Below are 24,134 nucleotides of genomic sequence, written 5' to 3'. Positions count from 1 at the left end.
GCAGACTACACTTTCTCCTCAAGGGCACATGGAACATTCTCCAGGATAGATCACATCTTGGGTCACAAATTAAGCCTCCGAAAATTTAAGAAAATTGATATTGTATCAAGCATCTTTTCTGCCCACAACGCTATGAGATTGGAAACCAATTACAGGAAAAAAACTGTAAAAAAACACAAATACATGGAAGCTAAACAGTGTGCTACTAAATAACCAAGAGATCACTGAAGAAATCAAAGAAGAAATAAAAAAATACACAGAAACAAATGACAATGAAAATACGATGGCCCAAAACCTATGGGACACAGCAAAAGCATTTCTAAGAGGGACGTTTATAGCAATACAATCTTACATCAAGAAACAAGAAAAATCTCAAATAAACAATCTAACACTACACTTAGCTTAATGTTTTTGAGATCCATCCATGTTTTGTGTAAGTCAGCAGTTTGTTCCTTTCTGTTGCTGAGTAATGTTACAATGTATAGATATAACACAGTTAAAAAACATTTGAGTAATTTCCAGGTTCTGGTGATTTTGAATAAAACCACTACAAATATTTATGTATAGGTTTTTGTATAAACATTAGTGAAATATTTTGTTTTTTAATTCTAACTTGTAATTTCACCTGCACAAAATATTTTCTACACTGCCTTTAGTCTATAGTAATGCTTATGCCTAGGGAATATACCAACCAGTTCAAAATAACATAAAATCAGAAATTGAATCAAGTAACAAACACCTGCAAATTCTGCAAATTACACTCTTAAAAATACTTTTTGCAATCATCTACATAATTAAGAACATAAATACTATTAAAGCTCTAGATTAATATTTAAAATATTGTTTAAATTTTACAAAATTAAAAATCAATGATATTACTAATTTGGATTCTACAGTCATAATGAAAAAAGGAAGAAGAGGTAAGAAATGTGGCTTGAAAAGTAAAGGGTTACATGCCTCTTTCACAACTCCCTGATTTAACGTATTATAAATTTCACCCAACTGGTTAGTACTTTTTTATCCATGATAGCGGGGAAAGGATTTGAGTGACAAAATGGAAACATGGTAGATGTTACCTAGCATGTTGTGGTAAAGTGGAATGGCCCGTCCAAAGGTAGTAAATGCAGTCATGACTAGTAGGACCGCTACACCTGCAGGCAATTACAGAACAGAAAACATCATTCTCCATTCACAGTGGCATGCACACACATGCACCAGTGCTCACACATGGAGCCTTGGAGGAAGAACATGGGAAGCAAGCACACCAAGTACCTATCCATCAGGCCGATGCAGTCTTCAATACTTGAGCCTATGCACCTGCAGAAGATCCAAATTTTAAAAATACAAGGAAAGAAAAATTAGCCATTTTTAAAAAGAAGATATAAGACAAATACCGATGGTGTCAAACTCTAAACTATTGTTAATAGACAATTTTTGAATATCATGAATTTAAAGCTAGTGAGAAGGTTACTGTACTTGATGGATACCCAGAAATAAATTGTAAATACTACACAAATGGAATGCAAAGAAACAAGTCCACAGTAAAGGAAACTGTACTCTGTTTCTGTGGATAATTTCCAAGCACATATTGCTCATTTCTAATACTTTACATTCATTTGAACCATTGGTGATATTATGTCTTGATGAATAACTTGATATTTCAATGGCTATAATTGGTTTCATGTATACAGTTTCTTCTAAAAGGCTTTAAGCTGAAGTAAAAAACAGAATCAATAAAAAAGAAAACATGAGCTATTCAATATAATATAATAACCTGACGCTTAATACTCATTATTAAAGATTGATTTTAGCAGAAAATGAGTTAATGTGCTTTAACGTTATTCTCATGGATACTTTACACAATCACATTATTCCATTCCTTGGTTGTGACTGTCTTTAAAACATACTTATGTTTAAACATGAATTCATTTAACAGGCAAATTAACTGGTTTCACCATACTGCAGTTTATCTTGATACTTGCTTTTAAAAAATCAGTGCCATAACAGTCAAGTGAAAACAGGTTTTTAAACTGCCATAATATGTAACTCAAACAATAAAAAATAAGTAAGTACTCCCCAAGGAAATGAATAACTTGAGACTCAGGTAAGTAAAGAATCCACAGAGGTTAACATTTAAGTAAAATTATATAAGTACACAGAATTCTGATTTTGAAGTATTACAGAAATATTTCTTCCATCTACCAATAAATTTGAATTGTATTTCTTTCCCTTTTCTCTCATTAAACACATATAGCTGCAGTGCAGTATCAAGATTCCTTGTACAGCTATGATTTATTGAACTGTCTAATTCTTCTTGTAATATTTTTTCCAAATTCTAATTTCTAAAACTGAAAAAGAAGTTGAAGTTAAAATCATTATGTAATGAAGTAATAAGGTGCTCTTGTATAAGGCCAGACTGTCCATTATATCTTTAGAAAACTCTGTAACACGTAAATAAATATAACTATGTATAATAATAATTAAGTCACTATTTTCCTCCTTCATCAGTATCAGTTATAATATTCCTACTAGGTGGAAAATTATTTTTCTTTTGAGGATTGGCTTTGAGTGGCTTAGAAAAATATTAATGTACAGAAATACATGAAATACACTGTGAAAAAGGCTTTTAAAAAAAAGCAAATAAGAAATTTAAATAAAAATATAGAGCACATAGCATTGAATTGGTTCCAAAATTCATAATCAAAACCATTTCTAAAAATAAAAAACAATTAGTATAAAAGTTTGCAAATTGTCTTATATGGTTTTCTTCTATTCCAAAGGACTTATTTTTTTCTAGTTTCCAGTTATACCTTCTTCAAAATGCTTTCTTAAAATACAGTAGTGCCATTTTTGTAAAATTAATAGTCTACTTCTTACTTCCAAATGATAATCTGAAAGCTATGGTTAGTTTGTAATCTGTATTTATTATAACCTTTGAAAGATAAATGTATTTGAAAGTAAGCTTTAACTTGAGGGGAAAGTTAAAGAGTGAATAATGAAAGATCTTCATTCATCCATTAAAAAAAAAAAAACTCCGTCACATGCCTACTAAGTGTTCCTACTATTCTAGGAGCTGGGGGGAGAAAAAGATGAATTAGACATTTTCCTATTTTTAATGAGCTCAAACTTTAATGAAGGAGACAGATGCATAAACATATGTGTATTGTACAATACGATAAATATAATGAGGAACACGAACCAGTGACTTAGGAGAGTGTGGAGGAGGGACACAGAGTTTCAGAAGGTTGGGGTCACACCCTCGGAGAAGTTAGAAAACTGAAGTTCAGAGTTCAGAGTCCTGATAACCAGGATTGGGGGGCAATAATTTCTAAGGGGTAAGAAACAGCAGGAGCAAAAGCATCGATCTGAGGAAGGGTAGAGAGTATACGAACAGCTACAAATAATTCTGAATAGTTAGAGAACAATATATGAGGCAACAGGGAGAAGGAAAAAAAGAAGCTAGATCACTAGAAAGGAACCAGAACTGAAGACTGTCTGCTTAGGAACAAACAATGGGAAACCACTGCAGGGTTTTAAAGAAGTCGTGAAATTGCTAGATGTGTGTTATACAATGATCTCTTTGCCCACTGAAGGCTAGTCAGCTGGGAGCCAGACAGATTCCTTTGGCACAGAGACTGTTTTAGTCTCTGTAAGAGATGATGAAGGATTAAACTAGGGAAATGGTAACTAGGATAGAGGCAGAGTTGGATTTAAGGAATACCTTGAAACGTATGCGGAAAAAAAAAAAAAACAGTAGTTGGTGGCTGATTTGATGATGGAAGAGGAAAGATCAAAGGAGTTAAAGATGACTCATACTTCTAACTTTGAGAATAGTGGTACCATCAGTGAGAGAATGCAAGAGGAGGAATACCTTCCTCTGTGTGTGTGTGTTCCGGAAGCAGCGTTGATAGTTTCAGTCTTAGGTATCTAAAGTTTAGTGTGGTTTTCCTACATCCAGGTAGAAATGTTCCTCAGCATCTGGAAAGATGAGTCTGCTGGAGGGGACGGTGTGGGGGGAGGAGAGGGAAGCAGGAGGCACAGGTACAATGATCCAGTTTTGAAACATCATACAGGAGAAGGCTGAAATCATGTAAGTGGATGTGATGGCTGAAGAAGGATCTATAAAGTGAGAAAAGCAGAGACTGAGACTGAAACTCAAGGAACTCCAGTAATTAGTAAATGACATAAGATGAGCTCATAAGCCAGAAACATAGGAAAATATGTTTGAGTAAAATCCATTAATTGCAGTGTCATGGAAGCCAAATCATGAAAAAACTTCAGGAAATGGATGATCATCGATCGTTGTCAAGTGCAAGAGAGGTCTAGTAAAAGACCTACTAAGAGTATGTTAGTTGTCATAGTCAAGATCACTAGAATTTAGGTTGCTGTGAGTTGAGAAGCAAATTGCAAATAAGAGAATAGAAGCAAGGGAAAAGGGAAGAGCTACTGAGGGGGTGGGGTGTGAGGTCAAGAAAGTTTGTCTAGGAGATTTTGTAGGGTATTTGAGATTTAAAGGTATTTATAAGTTGAGGATAAAACAAGAATGGAAGACAGAATAAGAGTGTGGTCCCATTTTTTCTAAATACAAATCACTGTGTATTTAAAGATGTATATTCTATTTCAACTCTTTGTACTTGACATAAGCCAATAATTAGCACATGCAATTTATATAGATTCAGGAAAATCAAAGAATAATGGAAACATTAAACTTTTGAAGAGTCAAAATCCCAAATAAGAGACTGAATAAAGATGTGAAATAATACAATTCTCTAGATAATTAGTGTTCTAAAGTAGAAACTTTACAGAAAGTTCGGAAAGAGAAACTGTAACATGTTAATATAATATATTAAAAAAACTGGAATTCCAAATATTGAGCTGTTTAACATTTGCTTGTACTTACTGATTTATGAACACCTTGACATACCCATACAAGTAACATAGTTGAGATATTTTGACAAAATCTCTGAATTTTGAAATTAAAATGGAAAAATATTTTAAAATTTCATTACAGAAGTTATCGACAATAATTCCACAAGCAGCCCTTCTTTTGTTCTCTCCAGCAATGGAAATTCTTTCATTACATACATTTAAAAGTATAAAAAGAATTGATGAGAAGAATATTAAGGCATATAGAAAATTTAATAGTATCAAATCATGATTCTAATATTACTAAAAACTTTTAATGAATTTTTTAAAGATGCCCTATTAAAAATAAATATCCCGGGGCTTCCCTGGTGACACAGTGGTTGAGAGTCCGCCGGCCGATGCAGGGGACACGGGTTCGTGCCCCGGTCTGGGAGGATCCCACATACCGTGGAGCGGCTGGGCCCATGAGCCATGGCCACTGGGCCTGCGCGTCCGGAGCCAGTGCTCCGCAACGGGAGAGGCCACAGCAGTGAGAGGCCTGCTTACCGCAAAGAAAAAAAAAAAAAAAAAAAAATCCTGGTTCACGTCTCCAAACAAAAATTAAATTGACATTCATCATGGACGCAAGTGATATTAGTAAAGAAACTATAATCTTTGCTCTTACGACTACTCAACTGCACACTAAATTTAGTTTACATGTTCTCTTTTAAAATTTCTACCTTGCTAATTTCAAATATGAATATCATTTCTAAGTTTTAAATTCTTGCTAATCATTTCAAAATACAGAGGGATATCTGATGAAAGGATATAAATTGGAAGAATAAAAATTCACTGGACTGTGACCTCCTAGTGATCAAGAGCTGTGTCTTGCTTATTTCTGAACTTAGCTATCACTGTATCTGATACACAACAGGTGTTCAATATAACAAAGTTGAAGAATGAATGAAATGAGAAAGGCTGCTAAAATAAAAGTTCTCTAGTCAAGGCAAGAGGAGACAATGTTATTTTTTTTTCCTCTAGGAATATTAGTGAGACTCTCCTGATAGGTACTAGCTAAATGGATCACCTATTTTAAAAACATCTAAAGAACTTATTAGAGTCAATACATTTAATGTGCTTTTAGAGTGGTAAAAGGGCTTTTAAGGTATTACATGATAATTTTACTTTCAGATGATCATTAAACAGTATTCAAAGTAAGAACTTCCTTCTGAAAAATGATTTGAAAGACTATTTCCATTAACTTGGTTCCTGAATTATCCAGCTGACATAATATTGGCATATAAAAGAAAAGCTGTTTTCCAAAGTGGAGTTGGCATGGTGAGCTCACGCTTACTGATAGGTCATTTATTATGTATGTTTAGGAATAAAAATAGTCACTTGTCCCATCATCCCTACTGCCCCTATGATCTTCCTAGGGAAAGATTCTATCTCTACATGCTCAATTTGAAAGGAAGGAACTGAATGCATAGAGCACCTCATTGCTTCATTAAAAGGATCTCAAAGCACAGTGCTGCACTGCAGTAGTGTACAGAGGAGGGCTTAAGCATTTAGAAATGCCCAAATCCTAAATTCCATTCTGAGGCGGAGACCACAGAACTCTTAGGAAGTGAGTGAACCTGGACAATGCGGATGCTGTTAGAAAAAGGATGGCAGGAAGATAAATGAAAACAAAGACAAGAAACTGACAGGATTAAGTCAGTCATTACAGAATCCATTTATCTTAGAAGATGCCAGGGAGTACACTAGTCAAATTCTGTCACACCATCATTCTGCACCAGTGAATTTAAAGTCATCATTTTATTTACTAGGGTTCCCAAGTGATCTGGTCAGGTTTGTTTCCTGTTACACCTTCATCCTCCCTTTTGGTTGACATCCAACTTTTGTTACTGTGGTAAATTGATCTATTCATTGTCCCTCCTTCTACTTTCCCCCCACTATATATCTTTTCTTTTATTATATAATCATGATTTAAAAGGACTGAGAGGAAGACACACCAGCCACACATCCAGACTATGTACGGCTCTGTGATCTCACTTTCATTTCCCTAATGGCTTTGTTGTAATTAGATTTGCAAAAACAGCAAAAGGTCTCATTTTGAATGGCAACAGCTGTTGACATCAACATTACATTGAATAATGTTTGTTTAATTTTAGATGCAAAACAATAAAACCCTCTTGTGGATGATTATTTTAGCAGGCAACGTTTTCCCTTTCTGTTGCTGACCCTTCTGCTCCAGCAATACCAGTATCTTCATGAAATACCCTTAACTGAAGTGTGCCCAAAACTCGCCAGGGGAGCAGCTTATTCTTTCTAATTTCCTTGAAGCAGAGTGTCTATGTGACTATTTCAGTATCCTCAAACCAGTGAGGTGGCATTAGCTCTTCCAAGCTGAATTTGAATGGCAGCACATTACTTTACCTTTTGAGGATCTGCCACTTCACAGAGTGAATTAAGCTGATTTCTTGACCTGCAGGAAATTGTAGCAGCATCTGCAAATTGATGTCCTCTTGGCAGAAAATGATGTTGCTTGCTTAACTTCTTCAATATCCCCTAACAGCCAGCCCTTACTCTGGCAGAAAATCTCTTTATGGAATCTCATACTTTCCTGCCAGATCTAAAGCACCCAAGATGATTCTCCACAAGTGTCTCTGTGTGTTTGTATGTGTGTGTGCACATGTGTGTGGGCACTCACAATGGAGAAGAGGCTTTTTGGACAGAAGGAGGACAGAGCATGTGAAACTGCCCTTGATTCTAAATTTATTCCCCTTCTACAGGAAAGAGAAGGAAAAGTCCTTATTAAAAGAGATTTGCTGTCTTTTAAAGAACTAGTTGTTGGGATTTGTTCGATGAAGTGACATTATTTCTTTTATAGTTCAGTGCTTTTCTTCTTTCTGTAATATGTCTTTGTTACTCAACTGTTATCAGTATCAAAAGTAGTCTAATTATTATTCATTTTACAATGCATCCTTTTGAAAAGTAGAAAAATGTGTACCCATCTTTGAATTGTCCTATATCGGTTGAAGAAACACTAGGTTGTAGGTTAACCTATAATAGAATCACTTTCACAAAATGTACTTGTATTTTAATAAAAATACATATCACTTGGTTCCTTTTTTTTTTTTTTTTTTTTTTACCATCACTGCTTTTGCTTATATTTTGCTGAAGGAGTAATACAAGGCAGCATTTATCAAAAAGAGACCTTCACTTTAAAGTGATTGTAACAACAAAGAAACAGAAACAGAAAATCTCTGTTAAAGATTTATTAAGCATGAATCTCAAAAGTACAATTACTTGTCTTTTCTGATATCTTTAATCCTCAGTAAAATTTGGAAGAATTTCTACACTCCATACAAATTATACCTGATACCAGCTTCACGAAAGTGTCAATAGAAGTTACAGGAAAATGTTCAACAGAACTATTTTAGAGGGTATAAATTCGATTCCATAAAGCATTCCTATAGAAAAGAGTTCTCTTAAAATCAACACATTATATAAACACGAATAGAATTTTGCGTGAGATATTATGTATTCAGTAGACTGTGTCAGGGATAAAATACACGTATGCACCTCTTGATTAGTAATATGCACATGATTAAGCTTTGGACCAGTAAAGTTGCTTACCCTTGGGTGCAGTTTGGATGGCATGGGTGGCACTCCCGATCCTGATCAGCATACTTGAAAATGAAACTGTTTGCCCCCTGTAAGCCATCTGGACATTTTTCCACACAGTTCGGGCCATCCTTAAAATGGGAGCACTTTGTACAGTTGTCAGGTCCCTGAAGTGTGAAAAAAAAAAATAGAGGAATAAAACTGGGTGCCATTTCCTCTGGAATGTATTTATCTGGTCTAGTTACTGAGACTTCAGTGGGTGGCCAATCTTCCTCTAGAGAACTGAAGAGCATTTTCAGAAGTACAAATGGGGATGCTGCTATTGTAGCTTTCTGATCAGCAAAACTGTCCAGTGATTTTTCTAGAAGGACATCAGCATTTTCTTTCTGTCATTTATTCCTAGTGAGATTACAGTGCAACGATATTTGATAACAACACATTATTCCTGGAAATATTTTATCACAATCACTGGGAATATGTGAAAATTCTTACTAAGTAGTTAATGAAAATAAGGAAATGATAGGAACTAGGTAACACTGAATTTCATATACAAGTGAGATGTAAACTTTCCTTTGGTAGTACCATGACTATTTGAACAATGAATTTAAATTTTTTTCTATAGTTGAGTTATCAGGAATTAGGTAGTTTAGGCAAACAAATGTTAATTTCTAAGTTACTCTCCAACTCATATCATCTTATGATAATGCTAAAAATCATATCATGTCTATTAATAGGGATTTTAGCAAATAACAGTACAATACTGAGAGCACAATAAAGGCACAATCTGATGAGCAAAAACTTGTACATACAAAAGAAAATTATATGGAGAAACTTACTCAAGAATGAAGGTGATATAAATATGAGCATGATAAATCTAACTAAAACTAGTTCACTTCATATATTTATGTTTATAATATCTGTCTAATATGTATAATTATAGTAAGCAGTAACGTGTAAATATATTTAAATGTCATAACAAAAGTAAAAATCTTAAATTCATATTAAACATCTAAAAATTGTACCAAAAAAATGATTTGGACGTGGTGCTGGGGATAGTAACCATGCAAGAAATGATAAGTAGTACATTCTCAAATCAAATTGAGAACATTTTGGTGAAAAATACTATTTCCTTAAAAGATGTCCATATATTTACACATTCAGGTGTTTTAAATAATGATATTACCTACTCAAAATTTACTTTTAGTTCTCCTTTGTGAACATCAAATTGTCTTAGGATTCCTCTTCTCTTTGACTACTTCTTGGAACTTCTTACCTTGACTCTTTTCTCCCCAAAATCTGCTTATATTCACATAGTTTAACAATTAGGACAGGTCACATTGAAGATAATTTAGATAAATAAGATATACTAAGTATAGAGGGAAATATTTAATATTATTAAGTTTATAATTATAAACAATGTGTATTTGGGAGACGAGCAAGCAACATTTTACAGAGCTGTTTATTAGACAGGGCGTGTGGCGATCAGTCTATTCACGGGAGTGTGTTACATCTCTCTACGGATGCTAATCCAAAAGTAGCCAGACATTGCAAGTGGTGATATAAGGCATCAGGAAATCAAGAAATATAATACTTTAAAATTTAAAGATAAAGGCAGCTAAGGAAGAATAGTAGTACGAAGAAGAAAGGGTAATCAGGAAGAGATTTCTGGAAATCCTGAGACTGGTGAGGTTCAATCAAACACCTATCTTACTATTTTGAAGTGAGATTTAGAGTATCTATTATCTATCTATCTATCTACCTATCTATCTATCTATCTAAACAGTTATAGGTATATCTAAATCTCATACTTCTAAATCTCATATATATATATTTATTTATGTATATAAACATATGTGTATATATATGTATGTACATATATATGTGTGTATATATATACTTATTTATTCTGTGAAAGAGAATCCCTATTCAACCTGAAGAGTTTGCTGCTGGCAACTTATTTCCTACCAAAAAAGAATACTTCACATGTTTCCAATTTTAACACCTGCTCATGGGTACTTAAGCACATAATACTGTCTATTATACAAAATCATCTACTGTGCAAGTATGCTCAGTGGTATGACATTGTACAAGACAAGAGACATGCTGATGTCTTCTTTCAGAACACGAGAATAAAACTTACTGTGAGTAAATTAGGCAGTGGTAGTCAGAATTAGGAATTATTTTTCTATAAAATACTTCTAATGTAAAATAATGTCCAGGTAAAATCAGAAGATGTAAAAAATTTATGAAACTAAAATTAAATTCACATTTAATCTTTAGGCAGACTTTAATAGGATAAATTTTTTTGTGCTTCTTTGTTTTTAAAGCATCTCTTAACTATTTAATTGTATTATCATGATATGAAATCAAATGTCCTGAGCTGACACAACTAAAAGGTGTCCTGACAAATCTCAAAAGAAATGAAATGTCTGATTCTCTATCTCATTTCCATAATAAAGAGATTTAAAGAAATACATGTTGTCTAATACTTACTCTTTTATCATTATATTCCCAAAGCTTTTAAGAAGCTAGGTACAGCGAATGAACTGATAAATGCAACAACCGAAAAGAGAGATGAAGGCAACATTCTTCCTTATCTCTGATTTTAAGCTACCCTTGGACCCAGTAATCTAGACAGAAAACTAAAGGATAGGCTAAATCCTGAGGGAAACATTTCATTTTTTTTTTTCTCAGTGACAATTGATGTTTTTCTCTGGTAGCCACTGTAAGAGAGAAAGCCACTATTCACCAGTATCCAATTCTCTTCCACTTCCAGCCTCACAGAATACGGAAATTCCCTCCCACTAGAGGGGAGGTGTGTGTCTCGCTTTGGACAATGAAATTAAGTAAAAGCAATTTATGAGAGCCAGTGCTAAACTCTCCAGCCTTCTCTTTCCCAGCTGCCATGACGTGGGGATCCCATGTAGATGTAGAGATGCCATAACTTCAAAGCATCCTGGAATGCCAGACCACCACAGGGAGGGGGTCCTGCCTTAGAAAGTTCCCCAGACCTGCAGTGCACTTTACATGAAAAAGATTTAAACATTTTTCTGTAAGCTACTGCAATATGGGGGTTATTTGTTGTGGCAACACAAGCTCTATTAACCTGGATTTAACAGCTATTTTAGCTTTAACAAAAATTGTGTTTCAAAAATCAGTTTCCCTCGCTCCCCAAAAATCAGTTCCCTTCTCCTATTCCCTCCCTTCTCTTGCTGTCTCTGTGGCTTATATTTTGGTCTCCTTTGAGTTTGTCTGATGTCCTTTTCTTTTGTTCTTACATTCCCTCCCTTATCTTTCTTGATAGGACTATACAGTAATAGTGAAAGTGAGTCAGAAAAGATAAAATTGTAAAGAAAGAAAAGATAGAAAAGAAAAGAAAGAAAAAGAATAAAGTAAAGAAGACCAAGTGCAGACAGATGAGAATATAAAAGCAGAGGCTTGTTTTATTTCAAATCCACCCCTCTCAAGATTATCCTGAATGTCTGTCACATTTAAATAGGATAATACCATCCATTTTACATATGTATATTCCCAGAAAGCATTTTATCCTTATTACTTTACGGACATTGTTGCCTAGGGAAAAATAGTGAAATGAAAAGAGTGTGAAATTTGGAGTCAGAACTTCTATAGTTGAGTCCCAGCTCCGCATCTTACTGACTTGCTGACTTTTGGAGTAACTTTCTAATCACTACCATGGGTTCAATTTCTTTATATTTTAAATGGAGAATGTGATAGTATGCTTCAGAGGTAATAGTGTTTGACAAATATAAATATTTATCAATTCTTACCATTAGGGAAACATTAACAGTTCAAAAAAATGAGATTTCAGCAGAATAAATCATAAGACCAGGTGTGGAAATTCCAGTTAGCTTTATGACTTCTTCCTCTATCTCATCACTGTATCAGTCTCATGAAGAAGTTTCCTGAACCTCCTGGGTATCCTAAGTGATATATGCCGGTTACTTGGCACACAAAACCACTTCCGTCTTTAGTTTTGATAAACAACATGTAGACCCAGAAACAGGCATACACCTAATATAAATTGTAAAGGCTGAAAACAAGCAACCCCCTAGAGGGAGCAAAGTTTGGGCTATTGCTTGAGCTCAATCCTGGCAGTTTTTCAGATACCATAACCTAAAAGACACTGTGCTCTTACCTGCTTAGCATTTTAAGGCTTACTGATCAAGTCAGTTTTCTTGATTTCATGTTCTGATCTTCCACAAATGAGTGATTCAACTTTACGGAGTTTTTTCTACTTTTGACTTATTGCCTTCTCTAATCTCTAGACATACTCATTTACAATTTTAGCACTGAATAGTGATTTTAAGCATATGGCCCAACAATGTTGTCCTTACAGAATTAAAATGTCTTCACTAAAAACCTGTTTTTTCATTCTTTCTCGGTTATCAAGTAATTTTGAAAATTGCAAGAATATTAATTTTTAGGGCTTTTTAATGTGTATTTTTATAAACTGTCTCAATTCTTTTAAGGAACAAAGGAATGATCAAATAGACTGTAAAAACAAAGAAATCAATAAGCTAGTTATTTACTAGCATACTTTTATACCATAGGAGGCAGCATAAGGAACTGAAAAAGACGGGACTACTCTTGTGGTTTGCCTTGTTCAAAGGAGATGGCCAAATTCTTGGTTATTGTAATTGTACATTTTCAAAGTCTCTTTCTCGGAAAGAGATTTTTTGTTTTTCATTCTATGATGTATGGTTCCTAAATATGCTGGTTTTTAGAGAAGTCTCATAGAGAGAGACAGCTCAACTTACTTTAACAAACCCATTATGGAATTTTACTTTCCTGTGTTTCCTGACATTCTTTACAGAGTCCACATTTCTCATGCTGCAGATTAATTGTATTTTAAATGACTATCCTTAGTGGAAAAAGAAAATAGCTGCATATGCCCCTAGCATACTTACTTGGAGATCATTACATATTAAATTGTCTTTCAGACTTTGGTTCTTCAGGCCAAATCATAGCACTTCTTTTTCTCAGAGGTCTGGTTTTCCAAGCTTAATCATCCTTTGTGGTAGTCCTCTGAACTGTCCAAGTTTTCCACATCCTTCTTTAGAAGAAGTTCCAGAACAGCTCATTGGGGCCTAATGGAAGTTTGGAGGGCTCAATGATAATTTTTTTCTAAGCTAATTAAGTGCTGAATAAGCACTTTGGTAGAAAAATTAATACTATTTAAATTTGAAATGAATTCTTATGGAGCAGTGTTGAGCTCTTGGCTACACCCAAATGTTGGTCCCCAAGTTATTTACTGAATGATGACTCAATACACAAATAAACTGGAAATCTGTCTAAAGAAGGATGAATATGACACTTTGGAATGACAAACTCATACTGACCTCATTATTAAGAAAAAGCCTCATTATTAAGAATGATGGGAACCAAAGGAAGGTCTAGAAAATAATTATCATTTTCTCCACAAGACTAACTTCAAACTATATAAATGTCAACTTATCCATAAAGACTTTCCTGATCTCATAGCCCCTCCTTCAATCATCATAGTTCAGTTTTTCTCTCGGCCATGGTACTTATCACACAGCTTTAGATTTTAGTTTATGAGTGCTTGTTTTCCTCCTTTTTTTCAATTTTCCTTCATAATGCCATTATAGTTAAATGATTAAACACAGGTACGAACGTGTTACAGTTTACCTCAAACACAACATAAACTTTCACATTTACGTATCTTTACATGTTTCCTCATTTCAGATTCTTCTTCAAAGCATAGCTGAAACATCACTTTTCTTTGGCTTTCCTTGGTGTCTCAATTTCCATCTCAAAGATTTAGTTTCTCCCTCAAATGTATTCATATAACAATTTATACATATTTAATCAATTATTTTGCTTCAATAATTATTTGTGTATCCCTCTTTTCAGCCCTGTGCAGTCTTCAAGGACAACTCCATATCTTCTTTTTAAATACATTATCTGGGACATAAATATTTAAGAAACTGAAGTTTTAAATACTTTATCTCTACTACTAAGCTGTAAGCCTCTTGAGGGGAGAATGTTGAATGTGATTCCCCATAGCATGCTGTAAATACCTATTCAATGGATGGATAAGTGATAAAGCAATGACTTGACAGACATTCATACATGAAGTTAAATAAGCCAACACAACCGTACGTGTCTTCAGGCTTACCGGTCCATGGCATGTGAGGATGCCATCTTCCATCTTCTCACACTGGGGGTCACACTCCACACAGATGGAGCCATTCTCAAACTCCCGAAATTCACTGTGAAAACATCAGCAGTATGAGGCAGTGTAAGCAAACAAGCTGTCAACTTAACAAATGAAGTAACATCTGCTAAAAGTCCTGTTGGCAAAGTAAATTCTAGAGTTTGTTTCTCTAAGTGCCAGGAGCATCAGAATCATTTCCCTGTACATTAATGAGTAAGTTCTCCATTAAGAGAAAAGATAAACTGCAGTCAGATGGCTCTCCTGGCCCTCCATTGGGTTCAACGACAGACTCATTCAGGAAACTTCTCTCTTGTGAGAGAGATTCCAGCAGTCTCAAAAAAAAAAAAAAAAAAAAGGAAAAGAAAAAAAAGGATGACTCTTTTGATGACACAGCAGAACCATTTCTGCTATTTTAAGTCAGTCTGTCTCTATATAAAATTTTACTCTTGGCTGAAGGCTTATTTTTTAAACTTTGACAGAACTATTGTATTTTTCTTGTTGCTAAGTTACATGAATGTTCCCCATCCTTGTCCTTCAAATCCCAAGATTCTTCCATTTATTTTTAGTGAAACTTCAAAAAACACTTTGATTTTTCTTTTTTTAAAATATCTTTCTTGGAGAATTAGAAAAAATATCTTTTTTATGGTAGATTTTATTTTCTTAGATTATTGATCTAATATAACATCTTTTTCAGTTTAAATTCTTTTTGAAGAATTCTATATGATATAAAATAAAAAATAGTTGAATGGTAACATTTTAAAACTTTCTAATTAAAATGTGGGAGGATGGTCATCACTTCCCCAAACCTTACATTTTGTGGCTATTTGAATGTTAAATTTACCAGTATATAAGTTTTCCAATTAATATCTATCCTAAAAGTTTTCATTTCAATAATTGGGTATCAGTCATGTACAATATGTTTAAAACACACTATTTCCACTAACGTGTGAGAGGATGAGGTACTGGGTATAAACAATTTAGAATTTCAGTTATGAGTCATTAACAAAACGATTAAATATTTATAGCTACTTCATTATTTTGTGCCTTTGTATCATGAGTGACCATTCCAAACTAATAGCATTGCAAATATGGTAATTATGGATTAACTAGGTGATAAATTCAAATTTATTTTTCCCTGGAGTGAAATAATCACTCTTTTTTCATAGTGAACTATCTTATTTGGTTGTTATAAAGCCTTAACAGATGATTGAAATCCAAAGGGTGGGCTATATTTTCTGTTGGTTAGATTAAGATTACATATATTTCAAGGTCAAATAATGGTTTGGTTTCCAAAATAAATAGCATAAATCTATGGTTTATTCATGTATGAATGTACATATATAGTTACATGGATTTTGCACTCAAAGTGAAGTGTGGGTTTGCTATGGATTAACTTTTTATGAATTTTCTTGAGTTTAACAACTTAGTTACATAAAAGTTTTTATTTTGTGTGTTTCATCAACAAGTGATATAAAGTATTCAATAGAGGAAATCTTCAGAATATGAAAGTCAAAATGACCTGGTATTGGGGTGGGGGTTGGGAATGGGGTGGTAGCTAAATTGTAAAGAGCATAAAAAGCATTATGTGTAAGTGAAATTATATGATATTTACAGCACACCCTGCAATCATCAGCAAAGCACTGTTTCTGAAAACAGCTTCTTGGGTGACTAAAGAGTTAGGATACTAAATGAAGGTAATAATTTTTATGGTACTAAAACATGGGTCATGCTTTCCTTTCTCTTCTCCAAAACTCCCTTCCCCATACACAGAGTTGAGGAGTAAAATGAATATGTCATAAAAAATCATGGAGGTGGGCTTCCCTGGTGGCGCAGTGGTTGAGAGTCCGCCTGCCGATGCAGGGGACACGGGTTCGTGCCCCGGTCCGGGAAGATCCCACATGCCGTGGAGCGGCTGGGCCCGTGAGCCATGGCCGCTGAGCCTGCACGTCCGGAGCCTGTGCTCCACACGGGAGAGGCCGCGACAGTGAGAGGCCCGCGTACCGCAAAAAAAAAAAAAAAAAAAAAAATCATGGAGACAACCTAGCTGCCTTCTCTTTTATAGAGTAGACTTCTATCTGTGTGGTTTCTGGCTCTCTTCCTTTCTGCTCTCAGAACAGATCCTCCTTGCAATTTATTTATTGTCACTGTCTCCATCATTGCCTTTTTTCTTCCCTGTCCTCTAGTGATTCTGCTGTGACTTTGCCAGAGATCCCCTTTCACTTGAATCTGATACAAAAATTCACATTCTAGTGAGCATGAGCTTTGCTTACTGAGCTTTGCGTTTTTGCTGCTGTATACTTCTCACAGTTTTGTTGTGTGTGTGCTACCTTAGCCAATCCTGTGATCTAGAGCAAATACTTTGGATTTGGTTCGTGTTCCCAGCACCAAGATGAATATTGCTGTCTTACATCCCTTAACTTCTCTAGACCTCATTCCCTAAATATCCTCTGAAAAAGGAAAAGAAGGGTGTTTCGATGAGAGCTTGTGAATATTAAACATAAAAATGCCTACAAAGATCTTAGACTGGCACTCTTTCTGATGTTTCTCTGTTGTTATTGAAGTTTCAGAAGCATTTAACCATGTTGCCAGATAAGAAAAAAAAAATTAAGTTTGCATTGCAATTAGTTTTCTTGTTCATTTTGAATACTTGGGCATTGTAGTTAGGAGTTGCAAAAATATAGTGACTTATATGGTCTGGATTTGAGTGCTAACAGCCAGGATTAACTGATTTTTTTTCCCCCTTCAAAAAATCCTCTTTTTAGGATTTATTCTTTAATGATAGTCAAACTATTTTTATATATAAATAAGTTCCCTGATTTTGGTAAATGTCATATTTGTATTTATTTTCAGCAGGGTATAAAGTGACTGTTCTACCTATTTAATGAGCTCAGATTAATAGACACAAAAAGGAAATGATGATAATTGTTTTAACAGTAGGAATTCGAATAAGAATTTTCTCATTTGATAATCACAATCATTATTATTATTATACTATAATATGATATAATAATAATCACATCATTATTATTCCCATTTTCCATGTAAGAAAACAGAGTTTAGGACAATTAGGTTATTTACCGGTGGATGGACATTTCAAGTAGGAAGTGATTAAGTTAGAATTTGAATTCATGTTTCCTCAAAGACTGTCTTACCTGCCAGGCAAAGTTGGAAGTAATTTGGCAATACCACAAGATTGGAGGTGGGGACATCTATCATTGGGTAGGCAAGAATTATATCAGATATTTATAAGATACTTTCATTTATTATCTTTTAAACTAAAACTTGTGCATGATTTCCTAGGACCCCATTACTGTTGCAAAACTACATTAAAAACTTTTTATTTCTTTAATATGTTTGATTTAATGATTTGGAAAATGTTAAGCTTTCAAAAACAACAGGATAATCAGTGTTGTTTATTTAGGGGACCAGTATTTTTCCTTTGCTTAGCTTTCATTGTTTCACAAAAATGAGACAGAAGGTAGTGTATACATCCACATATACATCAATTTCATATTTCTGACAAGTTTAAAACTGAAATATTAAAGAAAAACAATGGCATCTGTAAAGAAACAGGATGAAAATCAGACATCCTGAGTTCTAGCGTTGGTTTGGTGCTTTTACAATGTTATGACTTTGGTCAACACTTAATTTTCCCACTTCTCACTGTTTATAAGATGCTTCTGTTTGATAAAATGATTTCTATAATCTATTCCTTCCTTAGAAACGCACATACGTATTCAATAAACTTTTAATGTAACACAGTGGAATTAAGGTCTATTAGTTCCATTTTAGTGGCATCAATTGCCACACACACAGAGAATCATATCTGATCTGATGTATTTTATGTACAGGAAATATCTTTCTTTCATAATAATGTGAACAAGCATTAATACAGTTCAATTCAATGAGACAAGTAGCAAATAATTTGCTATTCATTATCAAATGTATGAGTTGATGTGTTTTACAAATTTTCAAGTTGAAATTTTCCTGATAAAACTATTAAACCCTTTTTCAGTAATGCTTTTATTGAGAGATAATTCATATACCATGACATTCACCTATTGAAAGTGCACAATTTAATGCATATTTTAGTATATTCACAGAGTTGTGCAAATGTCATCACCATTTCAAACTATTAAATTCCGATTTAATATTGTTTTTAAACTTCTAATTTTAATTTCAATCTTTTTTCCCCCTAAATTCATGGAGGGAATTGGTTTGGTCATCTTTCAAAGAAGACACATATCTATATTATTAAGATCCATAGATTTTTATCCTTTAATGTAAAATACAAAAATAAAATGTTATCTGGGATCATGGAAACGGTTGTTAAAATGGGACAATTCATGAGGCAGAAGAAGAAAGAACTTCAAAACTACCCTTTTACAAAAATGTTGAAAATCAGTGAGCAATATAGGAAAATTTGACTCAGGGACAGTACTAAAAACTGCATTATCACACTAATGAAGGACAACTGTGACGCATGAAATGGTATGTTAGGATAAAGTGATTTTACGAGTATATGAAATGCCATGCAACAAGGTATATACTAAGTTTTATTGTTGTCAATTTGATTATTGTAGTACTGTAGATAAAATTTAAAATACTTGATGTAAAATATAGCTTAGGTTATTTTTAGAAAGTGACAGAACACTTTCAAAAACCTTTTCAACTAGCAACTACAAAGGTAATTTCTCTATAGGGCTAAGCAGTTGTCTGAGACATAGAAATGTGTGTTGTTCCTAATACACAATCAAACAGACACGCAACCTAAATGGAAAAAAAAAATCAAAAGTTACGCAGTCATTCCAGGTGAAGATTAATAGGAAAGCATGAGAAAAAAAACAAGATGGTTGAGACACTGAGGAGGAAATATTACTTATCACGATGTCCTTTATAAAGAAAATAGAAATACATTTTTCAATTTTGCATAAGCATAAATTGCTATAATTTATTAAGAATTATCTATTTTGGTACACATTTTTAAATATGTACATAATAGTCAATATGCATTTTGACTTATCTTGTTCATTCAAATAAAATAATTTCCCCTTAAAAGAATTCTTTTATATGTTTTCTCCTTTATGCAACAAAAACTCTCCTTAAAAATCTTGGCCAGCATAAACATTCTGAAATTTTACCCTTTTATTATCATTTTAATATCTGAACCAATCAGTACCTCAAAGCTCATGAGATAGAGACATTATAAGATGCCTTACCCATCATAGAGGTTACAAGACTCTATGCAGGTCCTTCCCCTACTGAAGCGACGGCACGACAGGCACTGGTCTGGCCCAGGTCCCCAACACCCATCGTTTGAACAGAGATGGTTGCACACCATTCCTTCAGCAGCTGAAAAACACACCAAAATCAAGGGGAAATAAAACAGAAGCCTGCGTCCAAACTTACCATTTTAATATGAATCTTCCTAAGTAAAGCTATTTCTGAAGGAGTGAGAGAGATCTGTGGCAGATAACTTTGCTTGCCTACTTAGTCACTATGGCCCACTTTACCTTCCACTTCTTTCATATTGCAGAGCCCCAGTCACTGTATGTGTAGTACCATTGCATTTTTCATAAAAGTGAACAAATATCAATTGCCTATATCAAAACTCTAGGGAGAAGTAGTGACAGAAATTAACCTTCCAATTAAGGTAAGGAACAAAACACACCTTTCTAAAGCCAACCCTTTGCTCCACTAACACACCACACATTTTTTTTTTTTTTAATTTCATTTATTTATTTATTTTTGGCTGTGCTGGGTCTTTTCTGTGCGTGGGCTTTCTCTAGTTGCGGCGAGCGGGGGCCACTCTTCATCGCGGTGCGCGGGCCTCTCACTGTCACGGCCTCTCTTGTTGCGGAGCACAAGCTCCAGACGCGCAGGCTCAGTAGCTGTGGCTCACGGGCCTAGTCGCTCCGCGGCATGTGGGACCTTCCCAGACCAGGGCTCGAACCCGTGTCCCCTGCATTGGCAGGCAGACTCTCAACCACTGCGCCACCAGGGAAGCCCCACACCACACATTTTGATGTCAATTCCATGTGAGAACTTCATGCAGAAACAGAACAAGTGATATTTGTCATAAAACAAAAAACATCAAAAGGGGAAAAGAAAGAAAAAAAGAAGAATATATGAAATGTAAGAAGGGGGAAAAGAAATGGAAATAAAATACAAGTTTCTTACAGACCTCTGGTACACTGCAACTAAGATTACCTTGATATTTGAGTCAAATTGGCACAAGTAAGAAAAAAGTTTTGAAATAATTTTAAACAAAGTGTGGTGGTTATTTATGAGGAGGTATAGAGATTACAGGAGTAACAAAGGTCTTTAGTCTTATCTCTATATTTTTTGTTGATGGGAGAAGTGCCAAAGAATTTGAGGCCATGTTTTAAAACTGCCACTTAAGGTTTACCATTTCTGTTCCCTTTTATATCAAATAATACTTATTCAGTATATTATTATTTATACTGAAAAACATAATTTTAGTGAACGGATAGCTATTGAATAAGAAGGGCCTATAAAGACTTCAAATGTTATTCTAGGTGTCTGAAAAGTGATTTGAGATGTCTGAAACCCAATTATATGTGGTTTTCATAAAATATTAATAAGTTCTCAGAAGATGAAAACATCAAAATCCTGTTTATCTTCCCATTAGTTACCAACTGTATTTATTAAGGGATGCAAATTGTTATGGGAAGAGCATTTGTGAGATGGGATGGAATAGCATTAACTATGCAATTGTAATTTAAAGAGGGGTCATATCTGTGAAAGTTACCTTCTCTAACAAATGCCTGAGAAAGTGAATTACCAGCATCCGTGATGCTGATTAGTTTTAAAACAAGGAAACAAAATCTCCCAATTCATGTATTCTTTCTCCTATATTCTGGAGCCTTAAGGAGGAACCTATGTTAAACTGTATAAAATTCTTTCTCAAGGCAGACACAGACCTATCAAGATATCTTTTTAATTTATGACTACTTAATTGAATAATGTCTTCCAGTATAGTTTAAGAGAGAAACCTTGTGTGTATGTGTGTGTGTGTATGCTTAATAGTTTTATTGAAGTATACATGACATATACTGCTCATACATAAAGTATACAATTTGATGTTTTGACAGATGCCTGAAATCATGAGTTACATGTATTCAATCCAGGCAATGAATGTATCCATTACCTCCAAATGATTCCTCATGACCTATGTAATCCCTTCCCCCCGCCCCTTCCCCTCAGACAGCCATTGGCCGGCTTTCTGTTACTCAATACCCATTAGTTTACATTCCCTAGAATTTTATGTAAGTAGAAATATACAGTATGTACTCTCTTTTTATGTAGTTTCTTTAACTCTGCATAATTATTTTGAGATTTATACATGTTGCTGTATCAATATTCACGCATCTTTCTTACTGAGAATATTCCATTGCACGGATATGCCACATTTTTTAAACCAATCACCTATTGCTAGACATTCAGACTGTTTCCCATTTGGGGCTATTAAAAATTAAGTTACAAAAAAAAAATTAAGTTACAGTGAACATTCACTTACAAGTCTTTGTATGGACATACACTTTCATTTCCTTTGGACAGAAATGGCTGGATAATATGATAAGTACAGGGTCAACATTTTAAGAAACTGTCAAATTGTTTTTCAAAATATTTGTACCATTTTACATTCCCAACAGCAATGAACTCAACTCAGGAGCTGAAGTTTCCTCATATCTTCATCAATATTTGGTATGGTCAGCCTGTTTAATTTTAACCTTCCTAATATTATGTAGCGGTATCTCATTGTGGATTTGATTTGCATTTAAATGATTAAAGATGTTGAACATTTTTTAATGTGTTTATTTGCTATCCATATATCTTGTTTGGTGAAGTGCCAACAAATCTTCTGCCCATTTTATATTGGATTGATTGTTTTCTTACTATTAAGCATTGAGAGTTCTTTACAGATTCTGCAAGTACTGTTTCCTTGTCTTAGCCTTGCCTTTCTGTTCCTTTAATACTGTCTTTTGAAAAGTAGAAGTTTTTAATTTTGGTGAAGTCCAATTTATCAATTTCATCTTTTATAAATCGTGCTTTGGGCATCATATCTAAGAAACTTTTGTCTAACCCCAAGGTAACAAAAGTTTTGTCTGCTGTTATCTTTTAGAAGCATTATGAGTTTTGGTTCATATGGTCTATGGTCTATTTTAAGTTAGCTTGTATATTATACTGTATTAGTTAGGGTTCTCCAGAAAAACAGAATAAATAGGATATTTTTATCTATATCTATATCTACATATTTTATATAATTTGTTATAAAGAATTGGCTCACAATTATAGAGGCTGGGAATTCCCTTGTCTGCCATATACAAACTGAAGACCCAGGGAAGTCCATGGTACAGTTTAATCTGAGTCCAAAGGCCTAAGGACCAAGAGCACAGATGGTTTAAGTCCCAGTCCAAGGGCAGAAGTAGATTGATGTACCAGTTCAGGAGTCAGGCAGAGAGAGTGAATATGTTCTATTCAGGCCTTCAATGAATTAGATGATGCCTATCCACTTTGCTTCACTCAGTCTACCAATTCCAATGCTAATCTCATCCAGAAATACCCTGCAGACATATTCACAAGTAATGTTTAACCAAATACCTGGGCTCCCCATGACCCAGTAAAGTTGACACATAAAATTCACCAACACAGGTACTAGGTAAGGATCTATTCCTTTTTTTCTTTTCTTTTTTTGCATGTAGATATCCAATTTTTCCAGGACCATTTGTTGAAAATACAATCCTTGGGCTTCCCTGGTGGCACAGCGGTTGAGAGTCCGCCTGCTGATGCAGGGGACACGGGTTCGTGCCCCGGTCCAGGAAGATCCCACATGTGGCGGAGCGGCTGGGCCTGTGAGCCATGGCCACTGAGCCTGCGCGTCCAGAGCCTGTGCTCTGCAACGGGAGAGGCCACAACAGTGAGAGGCCCGCGTACCGCAAAAAAAAAAAAAAAAAAATACAATCCTTTTGCCAGTAAATTTCCTTTGCATATTTGTTTAAAATCAGTTGTCCACATACTTGTAGGTTTATTCATAGTTCTCCACTCTTGTGTTGATCTATTTATCTCTCCGGGTATATTTTCTCACCTTTAATCTATATGTGTTTTTATAGTTGAAGTTTGTGTCTTGTAGGCAGCATATAGTTGGGTATTGCTTTTTTAATCTAATCTGACAGTCTCTGCCTTTAATTAGGGTATTTAACCACTTACATTTATTATGACAATTTTGGTTAAAATCATTGATCTTACTGTTTGTCCAATCTGTCCTCTTCCCATTTTCCTCTTTTCATGACATATTTTGGAAAACCAAATTTTTTATGACAACTACACACTCCTTATTAACCCATCCATATTTACTTTTAAAATTCAAAGTGGAATTACTTGCTGTTTCTTGTTTATAGACAAATGTTTTCATATAAGATTTCTCAAAAATGACCCC

At 34.4% G+C, this 24,134-nt stretch overlaps 1 protein-coding gene across 1 annotated transcript in view; it reads right to left on the bottom strand.

The window, feature by feature from the left end:
• ERBB4 (erb-b2 receptor tyrosine kinase 4) overlaps positions 1–24,134 on the bottom strand; it is a 687,762-nt gene that overhangs the window by 263,939 nt on the left and 399,689 nt on the right. Inside the window, exons 12-15 of the mRNA XM_082658716.1 lie at positions 19,894–20,026; positions 14,636–14,729; positions 8,488–8,642; positions 1,273–1,317 (exon numbers count right to left, since the gene is read on the bottom strand). Coding sequence (XP_082514842.1) covers positions 1,273–1,317; positions 8,488–8,642; positions 14,636–14,729; positions 19,894–20,026 — 427 coding nt within the window. The remainder of the gene's footprint in view (positions 1–1,272; positions 1,318–8,487; positions 8,643–14,635; positions 14,730–19,893; positions 20,027–24,134) is intronic.

This window comes from Grampus griseus, assembly GCF_964374135.1.
Source record: "Grampus griseus genome assembly, chromosome: 7".
NCBI classification, from domain to species: Eukaryota; Metazoa; Chordata; class Mammalia; order Artiodactyla; family Delphinidae; genus Grampus; species Grampus griseus.
Note: the sequence above shows the minus strand (reverse complement) of the source record. Positions and strands in the feature narration are given on the sequence as shown.